The 22,415-nt window shown below is 42.8% G+C and overlaps 1 protein-coding gene across 2 annotated transcripts in view; it reads left to right on the top strand.

The window, feature by feature from the left end:
* mfsd4b (major facilitator superfamily domain containing 4B) overlaps positions 1-21,518 on the top strand; it is a 34,594-nt gene extending 13,076 nt beyond the window's left edge. For both annotated transcript variants that reach the window (XM_070885793.1, XM_070885792.1), the window contains exons 2-4: positions 3,629-3,797; positions 8,279-8,395; positions 15,162-21,518. In XM_070885793.1, coding sequence (XP_070741894.1) covers positions 3,629-3,797; positions 8,279-8,395; positions 15,162-16,378 — 1,503 coding nt within the window. In that variant the 3' untranslated portion in view covers positions 16,379-21,518. The remainder of the gene's footprint in view (positions 1-3,628; positions 3,798-8,278; positions 8,396-15,161) is intronic.
* The last annotated feature ends 897 nt before the right edge of the window (positions 21,519-22,415 follow it).

The following is a 22,415-nucleotide window of genomic DNA, read 5'->3' as shown; positions in this document are numbered from 1 at the left end:
CCTCCCTCTCCTCTCCCTTTCCCTCCCTCTCCTCTCCCTTTCCCTCCCTCTCCTCTCCCTTTCCCTCCCTCTCCTCTCCCTTTCCCTCCCTCTCCTCTCCCTTTCCCTCCCTCTCCTCTCCCTTTCCCTCCCTCTCCTCTCCCTTCCCTCCCTCTCCTCTCCCTTTCCCTCCCTCTCCTCTCCCTTTCCCTCCCTCTCCTCTCCCTTTCCCTCCCTCTCCTCTCCCTTTCCCCTCCCTCTCCTCTCCCTTTCCCTCCCTCTCCTCTCTACCTCCCTCCCTCTCCTCTCTACCTCCCTCCCTCTCCTCTCTACCTCCCTCCCTCTCCTCTCTACCTCCCTCCCTCCTCCTCTCCCGCCTTTCCTCTCCCTCTCCCTCTCCCTCCCTCCCTCTCTCTCCCTCCCGCCCTCTCTCTCCCTCTCCTCTCTACCTCCCTCCCTCTCCTCTCCTCTCTCCCTCCCTCTCCTCTCCCTCCCTCTCCTCTCCCCTCTCCCTCACTCTCCTCTCCTCCCCCCCTCCTTCCTTCTCCTCTCCCCCTCTCCCTCCCTCTCCTCCCTCCCCCCCCTCCCTCCCTCTCCTCTTTGCCCCCCCCCCCCTCCCCTCGCTGTCAGAAACACTGACACTGACGGACAGAGAGAGAGACACTGACACTGACAGACAGAGAGTGAGTGAGAGACACACAGTCAGAGAGAGAGAGAGAGAGAGAGAGAGTGAGTGAGAGAGAGACGCACATACAGACAGAGAGAGAGAGAGAGAGAGAGAGAGACACACACAGAGAGAGAGAGAGACACACACTGGGGGGCCCCGTCCCAGCACGCTGTTGGAGGGCTCCCGGTGCTGCAGTCAGTGAGTTGAAATTTTTTTATTTATTGATTTTTTAAATTTTTGTTATTTTTTATTAATTTTTTTTGATTGATTTATTGGTTGATTTATTGATGTATTTATCATTTATTATTGATGATGGCTCTTTATTTGTAAAACTGAAGTGTTTAATGTTTGTAAACTTCCCTTTAAACCCCCCCCCCCCCCCCATTCCCTACGCCTGATTTGTAACCTACGCCTGATTTTCTAAAGTGTAGACAAGGTTTTTCTGAGCGTACAAAAATCTTCACTTACTCCATTCTAAGTTAGTTTGGAGTAAGTTTTCACTGTCTAAACTTTCAAAATCGGCGTAAGTGGCCGGACACGCCCTGTTTTGGAAAAAAAATCTGTTCCAAACTGAAACTGTTCTAACTGACTAGAACTGGAGCAAACTAAATGCCCAGAATTGCAATTTCTAAGATACTCCATTCTAAACCAGTTGCTCCAAAAAAACAAGAGCAACTCAGGCCGAAACTTGGCCCCTCAGTCATGTCACTTACTCACCTGGGAAAAGGAGCTGGGGGTGCAAATAATGACGTACACTAACTCCTTTCAACATTATGCTTTATGGTTCGGTGATGGCACTCTTGAGTTAAAAGGTTGTGGGTTCAAGCTCCACTCCAGGCCTTGAGCTCGTAATTCAGGCTGAGACTCCAGTGAGGTATTGAGAGAGCGCTGCACTGTCGGAGGTGCTGCCTTTCAAAGGAGATGCCTATCTGAAGAGGAAGAGCAGGGGAGTTTTCCTCGTCTGTTACTCTTCAACCAGCAATTGACTGCCATGTTTGCCAACATAACAACAGTGACCGCGCTTCAAAAGTGACTGTGAAGCACCTTGGGACGTCCTGAGGCCATGAAAGGTGCTCCACAAATGCACATTTTCCTTTTAGGTTTTAGTTACCTGAATTAGTGTACGTTTGTTTCTTCCAAAATTGTTTTGTTGATTAAATCTCAAGTTTTTTCATTCTGAACATTTTTGCTTTACTTTTGGCCTTAAATAAGCATGACTTTGCTTTCAGCTCATTTTACACGGTCCAATCTTTAGAGTAAGTGCTGTGGTCCACAGTCTCCTTCCCAGGAATGCTCTGCCTGAAAGGGTGGTGGAGGCAGATTCAATCACGGCTTTCAAAAGGGAGTTGGATAAGTAGCTGTAAGAAAATGTTTTGTAGGGCTACGGGAAAAGGGCGGTGGAGTGAGACTAGCTGAAAATCGACACAGTCTCGATGGGCTTTTTCCGTGCTGTAACTATTCCATGATTCAGAGACACACCAAGTACCACCATTGGTAAAAGGATAGAATCATAGAATCTAACACCACAGAAGGGGGCCATTCAGCCCATCGTTCCTGTGCCGGCTCTTTGAAAGAGCGATCCAATTTAGTCCCACCAATTTAGTCACCCTAGCTTTTCCCCAAAACCCTCCAAACTAGCACTCTTCAAAAAATGCCCGTTGTCTCGTGAGAGTTCCTATTGAATCTGATTTCACTGCTCTTTGAGGTAGTGTGTTCCAGATCTTAACAACCTTTTTGTATAGGTTTTTTCCTCATTTCCTCTCTACTACTTTTGCCAATTATCATTATTTTGAACACCTCTATTAGATTTCCCCTTGATCTTTTCTGCTCTAAGGAATAATCCCAGCTTTTCCACATAACTAAAGTCTCTCATCCCTGGTATCATCCTACTAAACCTCATCTGAACCCTCTAAGTCCTCAACATCCTTCCTAAAAGTGTGGTGCCCAGAATTGTGTACACTACTCCAGCTGAGACCAGTGTTTTGGGTATATCTAGTTGTAGGAAATGTCTGCCAATACATCTTTAAATTTATTTGAAGCAATGGGTAATGTTTTACTTATATCAATTTATTATCTGATGCAAGGAGGAAATCCCCCCCCCCACCCTCCCTTTTACCTTGCAGTCAAAAAATGAAAGCTAGCCACCTTTGTTGGCTCCGTTGATACAAGGTGGGAGTCGGCCCATCATAAGAACATAAGAAATAGGAGCAGGAGTAGGCCATACGGCCCCTCGAGCCTGCTCCGCCATTTAATACGATCATGGCTGATCCGATCATGGATTCAGCTCCACTTCCCTGCCCACTCCCCATAACCCCTTATCCCCTTATCGTTTAAGAAACTGTCTATCTCTGTCTTAAATTTATTCAATGACCCAGCTTCCACAGCTCTCTGAGGCAGCGAATTCCACAGATTTACAACCCTCTGAGAGAAGAAATTCCTCCTCATCTCTGTTTTAAATGGGCGGCCCCCTTATTCTAAGATCATGCCCTCTAGTTCTAGTCTCCCCCATCAGTGGAAACATCCTCTCTGCATCCACCTTGTCAAGCCCCCTCGTAATCTTATACGTTTCGATAAGATCACCTCTCATTCTTCTGAATTCCAATTTTAGAAAGCTCGAAGGTTTCATCCCTGGTGATCTCCGCCTGGTTGGTGGTAAGGCTACTACATTCAACTTTAGGCTCCCTGGGCAAGGGCCAGAGGAAGAACCAGCCAGCTTTCCTGCTGCTGATCAGGACGGGGCTTCTCTGTGCACCCCAGCACCAAGGCGAAGAACCCACTGACACTCACTGGTGAGGCTGACAATCACAACGCTGGCAGGCACTATGGAACTACAGGCAAATTTCTAACCATTTGCAGCCTCTCTATGAGGTGGAAGATAATGGATCTTGAAACAACCTGCTTGTTCTGCTTGAAACCCATGTACTTGTAACACCTGTCAGCTGTGCCGTGTAATGACCCCTGCTGGTTTTTCTCTCTTCTCAGGGGATGAGCATTGCTATTTTGGGACCCACGTTTCAAGAGTTGGCAACTAACATGAACAAAAATATCAGTGACATCTCCTACATCTTTGTGGGCCGTTCACTGGGCTATGTCGGGGGCTCGCTGATTGGTGGGTTCATGTTTGACTGCGTGAATAACCACTTGTTACTTGGTAAGTTCAAGCCTTCCAGGAGTAGAATGATTGGATAATGATGTTGTGAAATGACCACAATCTGAGTTCAATGAGAATATTGTTTATATACTGACTGCCTATTTTTGATGATTAACATTTAAATGCCACATATTAGCTTGAAGGATGAATATAGGGGCAACGTTTTGGCAAATGGCGCTAACCATTCCCATTACCACAGATCTCCATTACAATGATGCCGCTTATAACGTATTCATAGAATGGTTACAGCTAAGAATGAGGCCATTCGGCCTGTCGAGCCCGTGCCGACTCTCTGCTACAGCTCGTCCCACTCCCCCGCTGTATTAAGTGTGCCGATTATTTCGGGCAGTTCAATAAATACTTACACTGGATATATCCATTTAAAATAAAACTTGTAAGACTATAGGAAAGAGCAGGGAACTGGGACCAGTTGGAACCGGCACAGGCACGACGGGCCAAATGACCTTTTGTGCTGTATGATTTTAAAAGGCTGTACTGATTACAGCCTAAATCGTTCAAGCCGTTTCAATAAACTGTTCGCACTTCGTTAAAGTATGATTACCTTAGGGATGAGATTCTGGATGCAACTGCTAATGGTTAGGAGAGGTAGTTAATAAGTGAGCTTTCCTGTTAATAAATATTTTGGGTGCTTATCTTTTTAGCTACACCATCCACCGCATATAGTGGGCAAATCGTGTTAAGAACATAAGCACATAGGAAATAGGAGCAAGAGTAGGCCATTTGGCCCCTCCTGCCTGCTCCACTATTCAATGAGATCATGATTGATCTTCTACCTCAACTCCACTTTTCTGCACTATCCCCATATCCCTTGATTCCCTTAATATCCAAAAATCTATCGATCTCTGTCTTGAACATACTCAACGACTGAGCCTCCACAGCCCTCTGGAGTAGAGAATTCCAAAGATTCACCACCCTCTGAGTGAAGAAATTTCTCCTCATCTCAGTCCTAAATGGCCAACTCCTTATTCTGAGACTGTGACCCCTGGTTCTAGACTCTCCAGCCAGAGGAAACATCCTCCCTGCATCTACCCTGTCAAGCCCTGTAAGAATTTTATATGTTCCAATGAGATCACCTCTCATTCTTCTAAACTCTAGAGAATATAGGCCTACTCTACTTAATCTCTCCTCATAGGACAATTCCCTATCCCAGGAATCAGTCTGCTGAACCTTCATTGCACTCCCTCTATGACATGTATATCCTTCTTTTTAGGTAAGGAGACCAAAACTGTACACAATACTCCAGGTGTGGTCTCACCAGCGCCCTACATAATGGCAGTGACATCTTTACTCTTGTACTCAAATCCTCTTGGAAGCCAATATACCATTTGCTTTCTTAATTGCTTGCTGTACCTGCATGTTAACTTTCAGTGATCCGTGTACAAGGACACCCAGGTCCCTCTGAGCACCAACATTTCCCAATTTCTCACCATTTAAAAAATTCTCTGCTTTTTGATTTTTCCTAATAAAGTGGATAACTTCACATTTCACCACATTATATTCCATTTTCCATGTTCTTGCCCACTTACTTAGCCTGTCTATATCCACTTGAAGCCTCTGCATCCTCCTCACAACTTACATTCCCACCTAGCCTTGTATCATCGGCAAACTTGGATATATTACATTTGATCCCCTCATCCAAATCATAGATATAGATTGTGAATATCTGAGGCCCAAGCACTGATCCTTGTGGGACCCTACTAGTTACAGTCTGCCATCCTGAAAATGACCCGTTTATTCCTACACTTTGTTTTTTTGTCCGTTAATCAATCCTCAATCCATGCTAGTATATTACTCCCGGTCCCATGAGCCCTAATTTTGTTTAATAATCTCTTCTATGGTACCTTATCAAATGTCTTCTGAAAATCCAAATACACCACATCCACTGGTTCCCCCTTATCTATTCTGCTAGTTACAGCCTCAAAAAACTCTTAACAAATTCGTCAAACAGATTTCCCTTTCATAAACCTGTGTTGACTCTGCCCAATCCTATTATTATTTTCTAAGTGTCCTATTACCACGTCCTTAATAATAGATTCTAGCATGTTCCCTATGACTGATGTCAGGGAAAACACCAACACGCCCACTATAGGTGGTGAAGACTGCATACAGACCAAGAAAATCAGAGCTGCAGTCTTAAGGTTACATCGTCCTCTCTGTTGAATTTATGCCGTTTAGGGTCAGCACCGAATATTGATTGCAATCTTCTCCGCCTCTCTTTCCCCAGTCCCTGTATCTCCAACCGCTCCTCTCTTCTCACCCCCCCACCCCGACCCCCTCCGCCCGCACTGATGATGCCACCCCATTGTCCTCTCACACTCGTCTTTTTAAAAACAAATTCTGTGAAATAATATTTCATGATTTTTGCACCCAATTCATGTGACTTCATGGCCAAAATCCTTTGAACTCCCTTTAACAAGGTTGAGCAATTAAACTTGCCGAGCAGGTTTGGCCTAAAATAGAAGCTATTTTGAGATTGGGTGGTGGGACTAGGATGAGATTTAAACTCCGACTTACATTAGGCACAATTATTTTCAGTAATATCTGAGCTGGCTGTTCATGATTGAAACCTAAGGTTGCTGCTATTATTTTCCCCCCACATTCGGACTACTGACTCCCGTAGCTAAAACCTCAACTTACCCTTATGGCTTTTGTCTATCATATTGATTGGTTTGGTGGAAGGCGACGCTGTGGATTTACTACTTTATCCTTGTTTGTGGAGCAACCACAGACATATTGTTGACAAGTTTAAATTATTTGGTTTCTTGTGAGGAAGGAAAGCGATAATTTTGCCACACGTGCTGGGACCCCAACAATTTACAATTTAAATTAACGACTTGGATGAAAAGACCAAGTGTAATGTAGCCAGTTTTGCTGATGATACAAAGATGTGAGGAAAAGCAATGTGTGAGGAGGCACACAAAAATCTGCAAAAGGACATAGACAGGCTAAGTGAGTGGGCAAAAAATTTGGCCGATGGAGTATAATGTCAGAAAGTGTGAGGTCATGCACTTGGCAGAAAAAAATCAAAGAGCAAGTTATTATTTAAATGGAGAAAGATTGCAAAGTGCCGCAGTACAGCGGGTCCTAGGGGTACTTATGCATGAAACACAAAAGGATAGTATGCAGGTACAGCAAGTGATCAGGAAGGCCAATGGTATCTTGGCCTTTATTGCAAAGGGGATGGAGTATAAAAGCAGGGAAGTCTTCTACAGCTATATAAGGTATTGGTGAGGTCACACCTGGAATACTACTTGCAGTTTTGGTTTCCATATTTAAGAAAGGATATACTTGCTTTGGAGGCAGTTCAGAGAAGGTTCACTAAATTGATTCCAGGGATGAGGGGGTTGACTTATGAGGGAAGGTTGAGTAGGTTGGGCCTCTATTCATTGGAATTCAGAAGAATGTGAGGTGATCTTATTGAAACGTATAAGATTATGAGGGGGCTTGACAAGGTGGATGCAGAGAGGATGTTTCCACTGATGGGGGAGACTAGAACTAGAGGGCACGGTCTTAGAATAAGGGGCTGCCCATTTAAAACAGAGCTGAGGAGAAATTTCTTCTCTGAGGGTTGTAAATCTGTGGAATTCGCTGCCTCAGAGAGCTGTGGAAGCTGGGGACATTGAATACATTTAAGACAGAAATAGACAGTTTCTTAAACGATAAGGGGTTATGGGGAGCAGGCAGGGAAGTGGAGCTGAGTCCATGATCAGATCAGCCATGAGCTTATTGAATGGCGGAGCAGGCTCGAGGGGCTGTATGGCCTCCTCCTGCTCCTATTTCTTATGTTCTTATGTGTGTGATCTTGGGGTAGAAATGGCGTTCGGATGCTTCCTGTGGGCGGATGTCTGACCTGCAAAAAATCTCCAAATTCACCTGGTGGAGGTTCGTCGATTCGCGCTCCTGGGTCTCCGGGTAACTGCGGGTGGAGGCTCACGATGCCCAGGGCATATGCTAGCTTGCCCAACCAATAAAAGAAGGGAATCTGCATTCATACACATGGGGTTCCCGTATGTACGGAATCACCATAAGTATGAATAGGAATCACTTAAAAAAAAATACACGAACACATGAAATAAAAAAACATTACATATTTAAAATTAATTAAGATGTCTTTTAATTAAATATTTTAAACAAAAAATTGAAAAAAAAATGTTGTATGTTTTAACAGGGCTAAACATAAACTTACTTTATTGGACAGGGTTTTTTAATGTATAAATGAGTGATAAAATCTTATTTTTCTGTTTTAAAAAAAGAAAATACTATGCTGGTAAAAGAATCCTCTTGACAGATTGCATGCCTAAACCCAAAATTTCCGAGGCTCCTACGGGCGAATGCGCAACTCGTACACATCCCTAGGGGCCGCAAATTCAGCCCCATTAAGTTTACAACTTCAGAAATACCGAAACCTGTTTTGCACACTCTTACTGATTCTAATAATGTTGCTGTGAAAACCTCTTTAGGAATATCGATGCTGATGACTGCGTTAGGATTGTATGCTATTCCATGGTGTTCGAAGACACTAGAGTTGATGGCACTGATGTTCCTCATTGGAATGTCAATGGGGTTTCTGGATACAGGTTGGTAAATGTTTGAGATATAAGCACGTTTAAAACCTGAACATAAAGCCATTTGGTTTTGTTTTGTATAAGTAAAAGAAATACCCTTGCCGTCGCAATGCTGGGAGTAATGGATCTACTTTAGACAGTGGCACGGAGCAGTTGGAGCAGGATTCAGGTTGGCTTGTGACCACAATCATGTGGCTAGTCCTGTGTTGGTCACAATCCTCCTGGCTAAACAAAGTAATTAGAATGCACTTCTCTTAATTTATGCTTCTCCAAAACCTTTCTCCCACCCCCCGCCCCCGATTTTCTCTCCCAACCCCTGGCCAATATTTATCTCGCAATCAGCATCACTAAAACAGACTATCTCGTCATTATCACATTGCTGTTTGTGGGAGCTGGTTGCCGTGTTTCCTACATTACAGCAGTGATACACTTCAAAAGTACTTCACATCAGCTGTAAAGCGCTTTGGGATGTCCGGTGGTCATAAAAGGCGCTATATAACGCAAGTCTTTCTTTCTTTAACCCCCGATCCTGAAGATGGTGACTCGTGGGGAACAATCCCATATGTGCTAGTGACCTCAGTGACTGAGAGTGTCGGGAAGATGTTCAACTGTGGGTGCAAATTTGTTGAGCCCCACAGTTACCTAATAATCACATGCGTATTTTGCAACAGGTATCACTGATTAATAAGCAGGAGCAGCAACCCTGGATCAGTTTTATTTTCTGATTGCTTCTTACCTCAGTCTAAGGATGTTGAGACCAATTGTGCCTCTGACCTGTTCCACACCATCACACTGTGCCATCTCCGACCTGCCAGGGATCGAACTTGGCACCTTCTGGTTCTCTCTAGTTGAGTACTGGCTCTCGATGGTAGTGTGTTCTCCCCGCTGAGCCATCTGGGTGAACGGCCTCAAAATTATTTTTTTTTTACTTAATATCAGAATTAGATTAGTCTTCATTGTATCTTGATTTAAAGTAAAAGTTTCTCGACTTTAGTTTTGTGTTTAATTTCTCTCAATGTTGTCCAATGCCTTAGAGGGAGTGCAATAAAGGTTCATTAGATTGTGGAGTGGAGGGGGGGGTAATTGCCCCATGAGGAGAGATTGTGTAGACTAGGCCTATATTCCTTAGAGTTTAGAAGAATTAGCAATTGTCTAATTGAAACACAAAATTCTTCAGGGGCTTGACAGGGTAGATGCAGGGAGGATGTTCTCTCTGACTGGGGAGTCTAGAACTAGGAGGTCACAGTCTCAGCAATTTAGGACTGAGATGAGGAGAAATTTGTTCACTCAGAGTTGTGAATGGGATTCTCTACCCCAGAGATGCTCAGTGATTGAGTATATTCAAGACAGAGATCGATAAATGTTTGGATGCTAAGGGAGTCAAGGGACATAAGGATAGTGCAGGAAGGTGGAGTTTAGGTATGAGATCCGCCATGATCTTATTGAATGGCGGAGCAGATTCGAAGGGCCGAGTGACCTACTCCAATGTTCCCTCTTTTTATCGGTTCGCGGGACCTTCAACTGGCTGTGTGGCTCATTCATATGTTCACGCATGCGTGGTCTTATCCATCCAAAAGCCAGTGAGTAGCCTGCGCGGGACCTCCAGACCTCTGCACGGCCACATAGCTTAACGAGAACATTGGCCTGCTCCTGCTCCTGTTTCTTATGTTCATGGGCACTGGGAGAATTCAGCTACTCTACTTCAGATGGTGCAATGAAATCTTTTACGTTAAACTGAGGCCCCGCCTGCCCTTTCAGGTAAACGACTCAGCAGTACAGCACTTCCTTCGTACTGCACTGAAGTCTAGATTATGTGCTCAAGACCTTGCAGTGAGCCTTGAATGCTCAAGAGCACGAGTGCTATCACAGAGCCAAGTTGACACTTTTAAAGTCTAGGTTCAATCCCCAGACTGTGCTGTTAGCTGATCTCACTGAGGGAACTACAGTCTGTCTTAGCTCACTGGATTAGGAAAGATTTCCTTTCCCGATTTGTATCCAATGGCTGCTCCTGGAAGAGTGATGGGTGTGGATGTCAGGTGAGGACCAGATCAGATTGGCTCTGCAACACTCACCGTCTAGGTCCATATGAAGAATGGCCACATTGGGCAGGTGGAAAAAGGTGGCCAGTGTCTATGAAACCATAACCCAGCTTCCCCCCCTGCCCAACCTTACCCTGCCTTTATCGGAAGAGAAGGGACAAAAGTCAAAGTCAGTTACAAAAAGACCACCTGGTCCATCGAGGCAGTTCCATTCAACCATGTTGCAACTTCGCAACACGAGCCCCAATACTCCCCGCTCACCCCAGCAACCATGTAATCTCCTGGGAGAAGTTTTTAAAAAAAAACAGATTTAAGAGAAGGAAAGACTTTTTTCAGGGGGGAAAAAATAATTCTGGAAATTCCTCTTCGACTCCAAAACGTGTTCATGGAAATGAGAGTGACTGCAAGGTACATGACCCAACACCCCTAGCCCAGCAGGTATACACATGCTTGGCATTAGACTGACCCACATACATGGCACTACATTAAATGTCATCTGCCAGATGTGGGCCGATTTCCCCCATCGCAGCTAGACCAGATTGTAATTTTTTTTCTCCTCAAGGATTTTGACACCCTTGGAGGAGTAGGCCTATTCCTGCACCTATTTTCTATCTTTCTATGTAATCCCACAGGACTCTAAACTGTATAGCAACCTATTGTGTGGTACTTTGTTCAAAGCCTTTTGAAAGTCCAAATATACTTCAACTATCAACCTAGTAAATTCCTCGAAGAATTCAACCAGTTTAGTAAGACATGAGCTGTTAAGACATGAGCTGTTCCAGAAGCCGTGTTGCTAATAGGTCCTTCTCTGTCATAGAATCATAGAAATTTACAGCACAGAAGGAGGCCATTCAACCCATCGCGTCCGTGCCGGCCAACAAAGCTATCCAGCCTAATCCCACTTTCCAGCTCTTGTTCCGTAGCCTTTAGGTTACGGCACTTTAATTGCATATCCAAGTACCTTTTAAGTGCTATGAGGGTTTCTGCCTCTACCACCCTTTCAGGCAGTGAGTTCCAGATCCCCACCACCCTCTAGGTGAAAACATTTCTCCTCAAATCCCCCCTAAACCTCCTACCAATTACTTTAAATTTATGCCCCCTGATTATTGACCCCTCTGCTAAGGGAAATAGGTCCTTTCTATCCACTCTATCTAGGCCCCTCATGACTTTATACACCTCAATTAGGTTTCCCCTCAGCCTCCTCTATTCCAAAGAAAACAACCCCAGCCGATCCAATCATTCCTCATAGTTAAAATTCTCAAGTCCAGGCAACATCCTCATAAATCTTCTCTCTTCCCTCTCCAGTGCAATCACATCTTTCCTGTAATGTGACCAGAACTGCACGCAGTACTCTAGCTGTGGCCTAACCAGTGTTTTATACAGTTCAAGCATAACCTCCCTGCTCTTGTATTCTATGCCTCGGCTAATAAAGACAAGTATCCCATATGCCTTCTTAACCACCTTATCTACTTGGCCTGCTACCTTCAGGGATCTGTGGTCCAAGGTCCCTCTGTTCCTCTACACTTCTCAGTGTCCTATCATTTAATGCGTATTCCCTTGCCTTGTTAGCCCTCTCCAAATGCATTACCTCACACTTCTCTGGATTGAATTCCATTTGCCACTGTTCTGCCGACCTGACCAGTTTATTGATATCTTCCTGCAGTCTACAGCTTTCTTCTTCATTATCAACCACACGGCTAATTTTTGTATCATCTGCAAACTTCTTAAACATACGCCCTGCGGAATCCCACTGGATACAGCCTTCCAGTCACAAAAACACCCATTGACCATTACCCTTTGTGTCCTGCTTCTGAGCCAATTTTGGATCCAACTTGCCACTTTGCCCTGGATCCCATGGGATTTACATTCGTGACTAGTCCGCCACGTGGGACGTTATCAAAAGCCTTTCTAAAATCCATATACACTACATCATATGCACTGCCCTCATCAACCCTCCTTGTTACATCCTCAAAAAATTCAATCAAGTTAATCAGACATGACCTTCCTTTGACAAATCCATGCTCTAAATGATGATTAATACTGTCCCTCAGAATTTTTTTAAGACTTTTCCCACCACTGAGGTTAGGCTGACTGGCCTGTAATTACTCGGTCTATCCCTTTCTCCCTTTTTAAACAACTGCTAACATAACTAAAAGCGACTTTACTGTGGCTACCACTACCAGTGCTTTTTCCATTGACATTTTGTCTGCTGTGATTGCAGCTTTTGCTAAATTAATCTTGAGCACAATACCATCCCTATTCTCGTGACAGTTACTTTCTTTTAATCTGTACAAGTATTTCTGCTTACAGTTTAAGCTTCCCAAATGAAAGCCTTTTTGCACTAAAACTGGTGTTCCATTCTGCAAGTATGCCATTTTCTACCAACTTGTTACATTGTTAAGATTTATATACAGTATCCCTTCGTAGTGAAGATCCAGATCAGTTCAGATTCAGTTGTATTGGTGACGCCGAGAGCATATAGAAACCAAGCGCAGGCAGCGGAAAGAGCGTGCGGCAAACCTGTCCCACCCACTCCTTCCCCTCAACGACTATCTGTCCCACCTGTGACAGGTACTGTAGCTCTCGTATTGGACTGTTCAGCCACCTAAGGACTCATTTTAAGACTGGAAGCAAGTCTTCCTCGATTCCGAGGGACTGCCTATGCTGATGATGATGAAGGCTTTCCATCTACCTGAGTGCTAATACTTCTGAAGGTCCCCCACCAACAATTTCATCTTTCACCAGCTGTTTAAATCAATCAGGGTCATGTGTGAACTTAGGGAGCTTGCCTATGTTTATTGTCCATTATGGCCAAATGGTTATACCTGAACTCGCCAAGGCTTCTCCAAAAACACCTCCCAAACTCATGACTTCTACCACCTAGAAGGACAAGGGCAGCAAATCGCATTGGAAATATATCACCATTCCTTCATTGTCACTAGGTCAAAATCCTAGAACTCCAATACCTAACAGCACTGTGGGAGTACCTTCACCACAAGGACTGCAGCGGTTCAAGAAGGTGGATGGGATGAATCCTAGGATGCTGCGGGAATTGAGGACAGAAATCATTCCATTCCTCCATAGGTCTGGGGGTGGTGCCAGAGGACTGGAGATTTGCAAATGTTACACCTTAATTCAAACAAGGGTGTAACTTCAGCAGTGGGGAAGCTGTTAGAAACAGTAATCAGGGACAAATGTAACAGTCGCTTAAATAGATGTGAATTAATTAAGGAAAGCCAGCACAGATTCATTAAAGGCAAATCGTGTTTCACCAACTTGATTGAGCTTTTTGATAAGGTAACAGAGAGGGTTGATGAGGGCAATGCGGCTGATGTAGTATACGTGGACTTCCAAAAGGCGTTCGACAAAGTGCCACATAATAGGCTTTCCAGCAAATTTGAAGCTCATGGAATAAAAGGGGCAATGGCAGCATGGATACGGAATTGGCTAACAGAGAGTAGTGGTGAACGGTTGTTTTTCGGACTGGAGGAAGGTATACAGTGGTGTTCCCCAGGGGTCGGTTCTAGGACCACTGCTTTTTGTGAAATACATTAATGATGTGGACGTGGGTGTACAAGGCACGATTTCAAAATTTTCAGGTGACACAAAACTTGGAAGTATAGTGAACAGTGAGGGGGAGAGGGATAGACTTCAGGAAGACATAGATAGGTTGGTGGAATGGGCGACCACGTGGCAGATGAAGTTTAACGCAGAAAAGTATGAAGTGGTAGAAAGAATGAGGAGAGGAAATACAAACTAAATGGTACAATCCAAAAGAGGTGCAGGAACAGAGAGACCTGGGGGTACGTATGCACAATTCGTTGAAGGTGGCAGGGCAGGTTGAGAAAGTGGATAAAAAAGCTTATGGGATCCTGGGCTTCATAAATAGAGGTATAGTGTACAAAAGTGTGGAAATTATGATGACCCTGTATAAAACATTGGTTCGGCCCCAGCTGGAAACTGTCCAATTCTGGGCACCACACTTTAGGAAGGATGTGAAGGTGCAGAAACGATTCCTGAGAATGATTCCAGGAATGAAGGACTTCAGTTACGTGGATAGACTGGGGAAGCTGGGGTTGTTCTCCTTGGAGCAGAGAAGATTGAGAGGAGATTTGATAGAGGTGTACAAAACCATGAGGGGTCTGGACAGAGTAGATAGAGAGAAACTGTTCCTAATGGGAGAAGGGTCAGGAACCAGAGGACACAGATTTAAGGTGATTGGCTAAAGAACCAAAGGTGACAGAAGAAGAAACCTTTTTACACAGCGAGTGGTTAGGATCTGGAATGCACTACCTGAAAGGGTGGTGGAGGCAGACTCAAACAGTGCTTTCAAAGGGATAAATATCTGAAGGAAAAAAAAATGCAGCACTATGGGGAAAGGGTGGGGGAGTGAGACTAGCTGAGAGTCAGCACGGACTTGACGGACTGAATGGCCGTCGTCTGTGCTGTAACCATTCTAGGATTCTAAGGTGACTCACCACCACCTAGTCTAGGGCAATGACGGAAGGCCAATAAATGCTGGCTTTGCCAACGATGCCCACGTGAATATTTAAAAAAAAAAACTTTCACCTGTCTTTATTCTTTACAGATGCTGACAGATCTGTTGTGTATTTCCAGCATTTATAGTTTTTACTTTTTAATTATGCAGTTTGTTTTATTGGTCTTTCAAATAGACGAGAAGAACTCACCATGGCGCGTTTTGAAATGACTGCAGTAAATAACCTATTTTTTGTTTCCAGGTGGCAATCTGCTTACTTTGATTACGTGGGGCGATAAAGTTGGACCCTACATGCAGGCCCTGCACTTCAGTTTTGCTTTGGGTGCATTTTTGACTCCGATCCTAGCAAAGCCGGTAATGGGCAACTTACAAAAGACCATCAACGAAAGCGGGAGCGGCATACTGAGCAACACCAAAAACAGCTCTCAAGATTTTGTGTACATGCTGAGAATGAGTGTTTCCAGCTTCACCCCTTTTACCTGGACGTACCTTGTCATTGGAAGCTTTGTGCTTTTAGTTTCACTGTGGTTCTTCATCATTTATTTAAAGAGTAGTCCAAATCGAGGCAGGGCTGGGGCTTCTTTGCAGGATGGTCCAGTTGCAAGATACCACTATGCTATTATGTTCCTCCTCTTTTTCTTCTTCTTCTGGTACGTAGGAGCGGAGGTGGCCTACGGATCCTACATCTTCACCTACGCAAAAGACTTTGCTCACATGAACGAGAACCAGGCCGCAGGCTTAAACTCCTTGTTCTGGGGGACGTTTGCCACAGCAAGAGGAATTGCAATATTTTGTGCTGCGTGCCTTCACCCTGGAACTATGATACTGCTCAGTCTAATAGGCTGCACCATTTCCTCCCTGTTTCTGACACTTTATAACACCACTCACATCTCTCTGTGGGTGGGCACTGGTATTTACGGAGCCTCGATGGCCACCACTTTCCCCAGTGGCATATCCTGGGTGAAGCAGTACACAAGCACCACCGGAAAGTCAGCTGCTCTGTTTGTTTTCGGAGCTGCAGTGGGTGAGATGGTGGTTCCAGCTTTGGTTGGATTCCTGCAAGGTGTCGATACTATCAAGCATTATCCTATATTGATGCTGACCGCTTTGGGGACCTCCACAATGACGGCCATCCTGTTCCCTGTGATGTACAAGCTGGCTTCATCTCCGGGCAGTGTCAAACTGGAGAGTGAAGACCGAAAAGCTTTGTTAGGGTCGGGGCCTGATGAAGACGATGATGATACTCCTGAAGAATGGAATGATGCAGATTTTGAAGTAATTGAAATGAGTGATGTCAAGAATGGCACAGACGAGACTCCAGTTAGAGACGCTTCAATAAAGACCACGAAAGAATTCTCTCCAGAACACAGTTCTCTTCCTTCTCCCTCCTCCCCTATGTATCTCGGTGGCTCTCCAAAAAAGAAACTACTTAACTTGGAGAGAGAGAAAAATGACTGAACATTAAAACCTAAGCAGAATTCTGGATATGTTTACAGGTAGGCAGAAGACATAGCAGAAGAATTAAAGGTGACTCTAGACAAGGTGATTCTTGTGTGTCTAAAAAAAAAAAAAATGAAAATATGAATACGCAAGAAGATTACTCATAATTCTGTGATTATTACGCTAAATTAGCATTGGTTTAAATAAAAGTACATTTTATGTTGAAATTTTGATGTCTTAAAAAGGATTTAAAATGTTTGCATGACAATTTGTAGCTCCTGGAAAGTCCAGAAGCTGGTTTAGGCACTACATCAATCTGGGAAACTCATTCTGATTGTGTTGTGTATTGTTTCTCTATTGGATTATCTGTCAGATTTTAACTATCGTCTTCATCTAGACTACAAGAACTTCATGGTCACTGGGCTGAAGAACCATTCTTAGCAAGAGCATCATGTGGCAAACATTCTATTTGTAATTCACCTCCTTTACTGCAGGATGGGATCCTTAAAACCTTCAATTGTATTACGGTATTGTACATTTTAGATGAAAAGGTTGGATGTAAAAATGTGCAATTCAATGGCAGGAGACCTAATTTTGGTGAGTGTGCTATTTGTGCACACAACACATTGGAAACATGTAACCATAATATTTGAAAAATAAAAACTTAACAGGGTATGAGGAAAAAGAGCGGTGAAATAGGACTACGTAGCTTTTTCAGAGGTGGTGCAGGTGTGATGGGCTGAATGGCCTCCTGTGCTGTATAATTCTAAGACTCTATGTCCATTATCATAGAATGATACAGTTCAGAAGGAGGTCATTCAGCCCATCTTGCCTGTGCCGGCTCTTTGACAGAACTATCCAATTAGTTCCATTTTAACAGAAGACCCATTTGATATTTGGAACAGCCACTGGGTTGTACTGTGTTTTGAAGTGACATTAGCAAAATTCACACATTGTGACACCATTAAAAGCAGGCTGATCCACATCACATTATCTGTGTTTATGTACTGGAAATCAAAGACTTTGGAATGGCTCAGAGAAAACCTGAAGCAAAAGCACTCCACATCAGCATTATGGTTATACTTTAAATGCACAGTAAGTTCTCTGGACTTGCTGTATGTGGGGTGTGTCTCGAGAGAGAGTCTGTGCATTCTAGCAAATAGAAACTCTCTACATGTTTGCATTTCTCAGTAGATTGGTTTAGAGACTATGAAACGTGGTGATGGATTTCCCTATGTGTGGGGCACCTGTCTGACTGAAAATAAGCCAGTAACTTGGGATTAAAATCTCAAAATTAAATAGACATTATTATAAATGAATTAGTCATTGTACTTTGAATTCTGGTTACTGATGCTGTAATGTCCATGGTAATATCTTGCCCCAGAATCACTGGAAAAAACGCAAAAAGCACCTTAATTGGAGTGTTTGGAAAGATTGGTGTATGTTGTAAACTGACCACACAAGCTGTGACAGGCTGGGCTTTTTGGAAATTGTGGTGAATATTCACACTGGAATACTTGCTGACTGGAATGATTTTTTTTAACGTTAGCAACTGACTACACAATGGTGAAAGTTACCCAATAGTATATGAACCCAGCTACTATATGTAACTATTATATTTGATAAAGAATTTGATACTGAATTCCTGTTACATGTTAGCAACTATTATTTTAAAGTTATTCTGTACAGAACCTAATGTTTTCAATTTGCTCTCCAGATAGCAATATTAATGTTGGTTGATATTGTGACTCTATTAGCACCACCTTTGTAAGACAACTAATTCAGGCTCCTAATAAGAACAGAAGAAATAGGAGCTGGAGTAGGCCATTTGGCACCTCAAGCCTGCTCCGCCATTCAATAAGATCATGGCTGATCTGATCATGGACTCAACTCCACTTTCCTGCCCGCTCCCCATAACCCTTTACTCGCTTATCGCTCAAAAATCTGTCTATCTCCACCTTAAATATATTCAATGACCCAGCCTCTGGGGCAGAGAATTCCACAGATTTATAACCCTATGAGAGAAGAAATTTTTCCTCATCTCAGTTTTAAATGGATGGCCCCTTATTCTAAGACTATGTCCTCTTGTTTTAGTTTCCCCTATGAGTGGAAATATCCTCTCTGCATCCACCTTGGTGAGCCCGTCATTATCTTATAAGTTTCAATAAGATCACCTTTCATTCTCTGAACTCCAATGTGTAGAGGCCCAATCTACTTAACCTATCTTCATAAGTCAAGCCCCTCATCTCTGGAATCAACCTAGTGAACCTTTTCTGAACAGCCTCCAATGCAAGTATATCTTTCCTTAAATACGGATACCAAAACTGGACAGTACTCCAGGTGTGGCCTCACCAATACTCTGTACAGTTGTAGCAGGACTTCTCTGCTTTTATACTCTATCCCCCTTGCAATAAAGGCCAACATTCCATTTGCCTTCCTGATTACTTGCTATATCTGCATACTAACTTTTTGTGCTTCATGCACAAGGACCCCCAGGTCTCTCTGTACTGCAGCACTTTGCAATCTTTCTCCATTTTAAATTATAATTTGCTTTTCTGTTTTTGCCAAAGTGGATAACCTCACATTTTCCCACATAATACTCCATCTGCTGAATTTTTGCCCACTCACTTAGCCACAGCAGTCTAAATGTGCTTTCCAATAATGGCAACAAGGAACAATCAGTACAGTTAAAGATACATTTGCAGAATTGCCCATCAACTGAAAAACTAAGGATTCGTATTTATGATTTCCATGACAGCCCGAATGGAAATAAGTCAGCAAAAGACTCTAGCTGACAGCCTTGATTATCAGTTAAGTTGCCTTTCCTGAATTTATTGGTAGGCCTGTAGATTGGGGGAAGCAGGTGGAATGCTATCTATCATACATGTTCTGGGGATGGTCATTTTCTTGATAACATCTTTGCATTTTAAGTAGTTTAACACTAGTCCGAAGTTCACTTGCTTTACATGACTGATGTTTGTGACATGTACAAGTCGTCTTCTTGGGCAGTCCCCCGGAGTCGAGGATGACTTGCCTCCACACTAATGAGTTCTAAGGTGACTGATGCACAGAAACATAGAAAATAGGTGCAGGAGTAGGCCATTCGGCCCTTTGAGCCTGCACCACCATTCAGTAAGATCATGGCTGATCATTCACCTCCGTACCCCTTTCCTGCTTTCTCTCCATTCCCCTTGATCCCTTTAGCCGTAAGGGCCATATCTAACTCCCTCTTGAAAATATCTAACAAACTGGCATCAACAACTCTGCGATAGAGAATTCCACAGGTTAACAACTCTTGAGTGAAGAAGTTTCTCCTCATCTCGGTCCTAAATGGCTTACCCCTTATCCTTAGACTATGTCCACTGGTTCTGGACTCCCACGCAATGTGGGATCTACAGTCTCTGTCATAGGTGGGGCAGATGGTGGTTGGAGGGATGAGTGGGTGGGGTGCACAAGTAGTTAAGCATATACTGTCAATTTGTGGATAAAAGCAAGTCTTTTTCTGATAATTGACCAGAGTATTGGACCAAGCTCAGTAGGAGCTGAAGAATGAAGCTGTCTTTTCCTTACTGTAAGTAATTGTAATCAATTCTGATGCACTGGTGAATTTATACTAAATTGTACTGATCGGAGGTTTTTAGGAATCTTACCACTGCGTTGATGCAGCATTCAGACCCTAGCCTTAAAGTTTAAACTGGAAGTCTTATTCACACTGTGAAAATCAAATGTGTATAGAAATGGCTTCTTATAATTCTATAAATCTGACACCAATAGCTTCATGTCGTCCAGCAAAGAAGCTGTGCTTTAAATGTTGAAAAATTACTATCACAAATCATGACACCTGAGATGCTGTCATCCAGTTTACCAAGCAATAGTCTAAAGAGCTAAAAATAAAATTGAAGTTCTTTTAAAATGAGTCACCTTTGGTGGACACTGGTACAGTATTGTAGTTCTCAATTAAATCTTACCTTTCCCCCTTTAAAATAGATTTATTATAATCCTCTTTGCATGAGAAGCAGAGGAGTTGCACTGTGATCCCTTTATGTAGAGTAATATTCTGAATCAGATGGATGCAGTTGAATGGTGAGGTTATTGATATTGAATCACTGGGTGTATGATGGAATTGATGCCAGAAGTGTAAGATTTCACTAGTGCTTTCTGCTATTTAGTTGTTAGAAAATCTAGCTGTGTATTAATATTGGGATCCTTGTTGATGATTTTGATATTGTCTATGTGTAGTGCCAGTAGTTTGTCTTCTTTGATTTAGGTCTTGGTGCACACACACTCCTTCGCAAACACTCATTTGCTTTTCGTGCTATTTGTTTTACGATGGGTGAATTTGTGTCTGGCAATTGCATGTAGATTTACATTTCATAGGATTTGTGATAATTTACTGTCTTGATTGCATATGTAACTTCAAATATTACCAGATTGACAGAAAAGAGGCTTTTTTATTCAAAAGGTAAATTAAAACATCCAAATGATGTAAAATGGATGTGTGTGTGTGCGCGCTCTTGTGCTAGAACCTGTGATCTGCTTTCACCAGATTGTTATTTCATTGAGGTTTTTTATTCCTCTCTATTGAGTTTTCCATTAATGAGTGGAGTGAAAGAATGTTCCCTTCGATTTCATGCTTTCTGTGCATTGTATAAAGGGATTCCTATTACTGTTCCAATCTATAAATTAATTTATTTGCAGTTACAATCTATACATTAATTTCCTTAAAGACATTTGTGGCCTTTTGAATGTCGCTATTTTTTCTGAGTTAATTAAAGCCCGTGGGGAAGTGCTGAGGGAGAGATTGTTACCTTGTTACGATGTATCCTTTCCAGTACCAGGAGGACATTCAAAGCCTCTACAACTGGAAGAGAGAATTCTCTATTTGCCAGATAGCTTTATAATATTTCAATCCATGTAAAAATATAGCACAAAATCTTAATTTGTAAATTCAATTTGGTAAATTGGTGTGTTTTTGGATTAATTGATGGGATGTGGTGCAAAAAATCTGGATTGTTCAGAAACTTGTTTGGTGAATCCAGTATGACGAGCAAAAGCCATCAAGTTAGTTTGGAAGGTATTCTTAAGAGTTTTGCAGTTTTATTTTGATTGTTTTGTGTATTAAGTCTGAAAACTTGCTGGTGAAAATAAAATGTTATTGTGCTCAAAAAAAATGTGACAATTTAATCTTTTTCACTTAAATTCAGATTATTAGATAGTGTATCCTTAATCTGTCCTCTTCATGTGCCCAACTTTCACAATAGTATCAATGAATGAATATCACCGGAAGGAGGTTCATGTTTGGGTGATAAATGTTACCAATACACTTTGACCTTGATCCCTTTTCTAGGGTTTTCATGAAATTCAGCTTCATTTATTTAGTCATCACTGATCTATTTTATGTAATTGTGTCATTTATTTGATGGTTAAGAGCTGATTAGCATATTCCAAGCAACAAAATTTCCAACAGCAAATAATCATCAAAAACACTTATTCATGAATGGAAGGTGACCAGATTTGGCATAAAATATATATTTTTTTGGAGGGAGGTGGAGGCAGAGTGGTTTAAGGAAGGAATTCTGCAACAAGGGGTTCAAGTGGTTGAAAGTAAGGCTGGCATTGAAATAGAGTCAGGAAAGGAATGAGAAATGGTTTACTATGCTGGAGGATGTTAGATATAAATAGGGTGTGAGCAGGAATTGCTGAGCGATAGGATAGAAGCATCAGTGTTTTGAATGAGGCTTATGGGACGCAGCATCCTAGGCACAATTATTTTCAATTGCTTCACCAATGTTACATAAGGTCACCAGTGGGGCTGGTCACTGCTGGTCCAGCTCAATTTGAATTTTTTAGAAATTGAGGAATTGCATTCATGGGATTGTCATCATCATAAGCGGTCTCTCAAACGACGATGACTTGCTTCCACAAGAGTTCACAGATGTTTCAATGAGGGACCCAATATTCTAGTCCTGAACTGCAATTGAAGGGGTGGAAGATGTCTGTGCGTGGATTTTAACGTGTGACCGTTGCACATCAGCCACCACACGGGCTTGAGAGC

The sequence above is a fragment of the Pristiophorus japonicus genome, chromosome 7 (assembly GCF_044704955.1).
Source record: "Pristiophorus japonicus isolate sPriJap1 chromosome 7, sPriJap1.hap1, whole genome shotgun sequence".
In the NCBI taxonomy this organism is placed as follows: Eukaryota; Metazoa; Chordata; class Chondrichthyes; family Pristiophoridae; genus Pristiophorus; species Pristiophorus japonicus.
The sequence above is the reverse complement of the archived record's forward strand: the minus strand, read 5'-3'. Positions and strand labels throughout refer to the sequence as shown.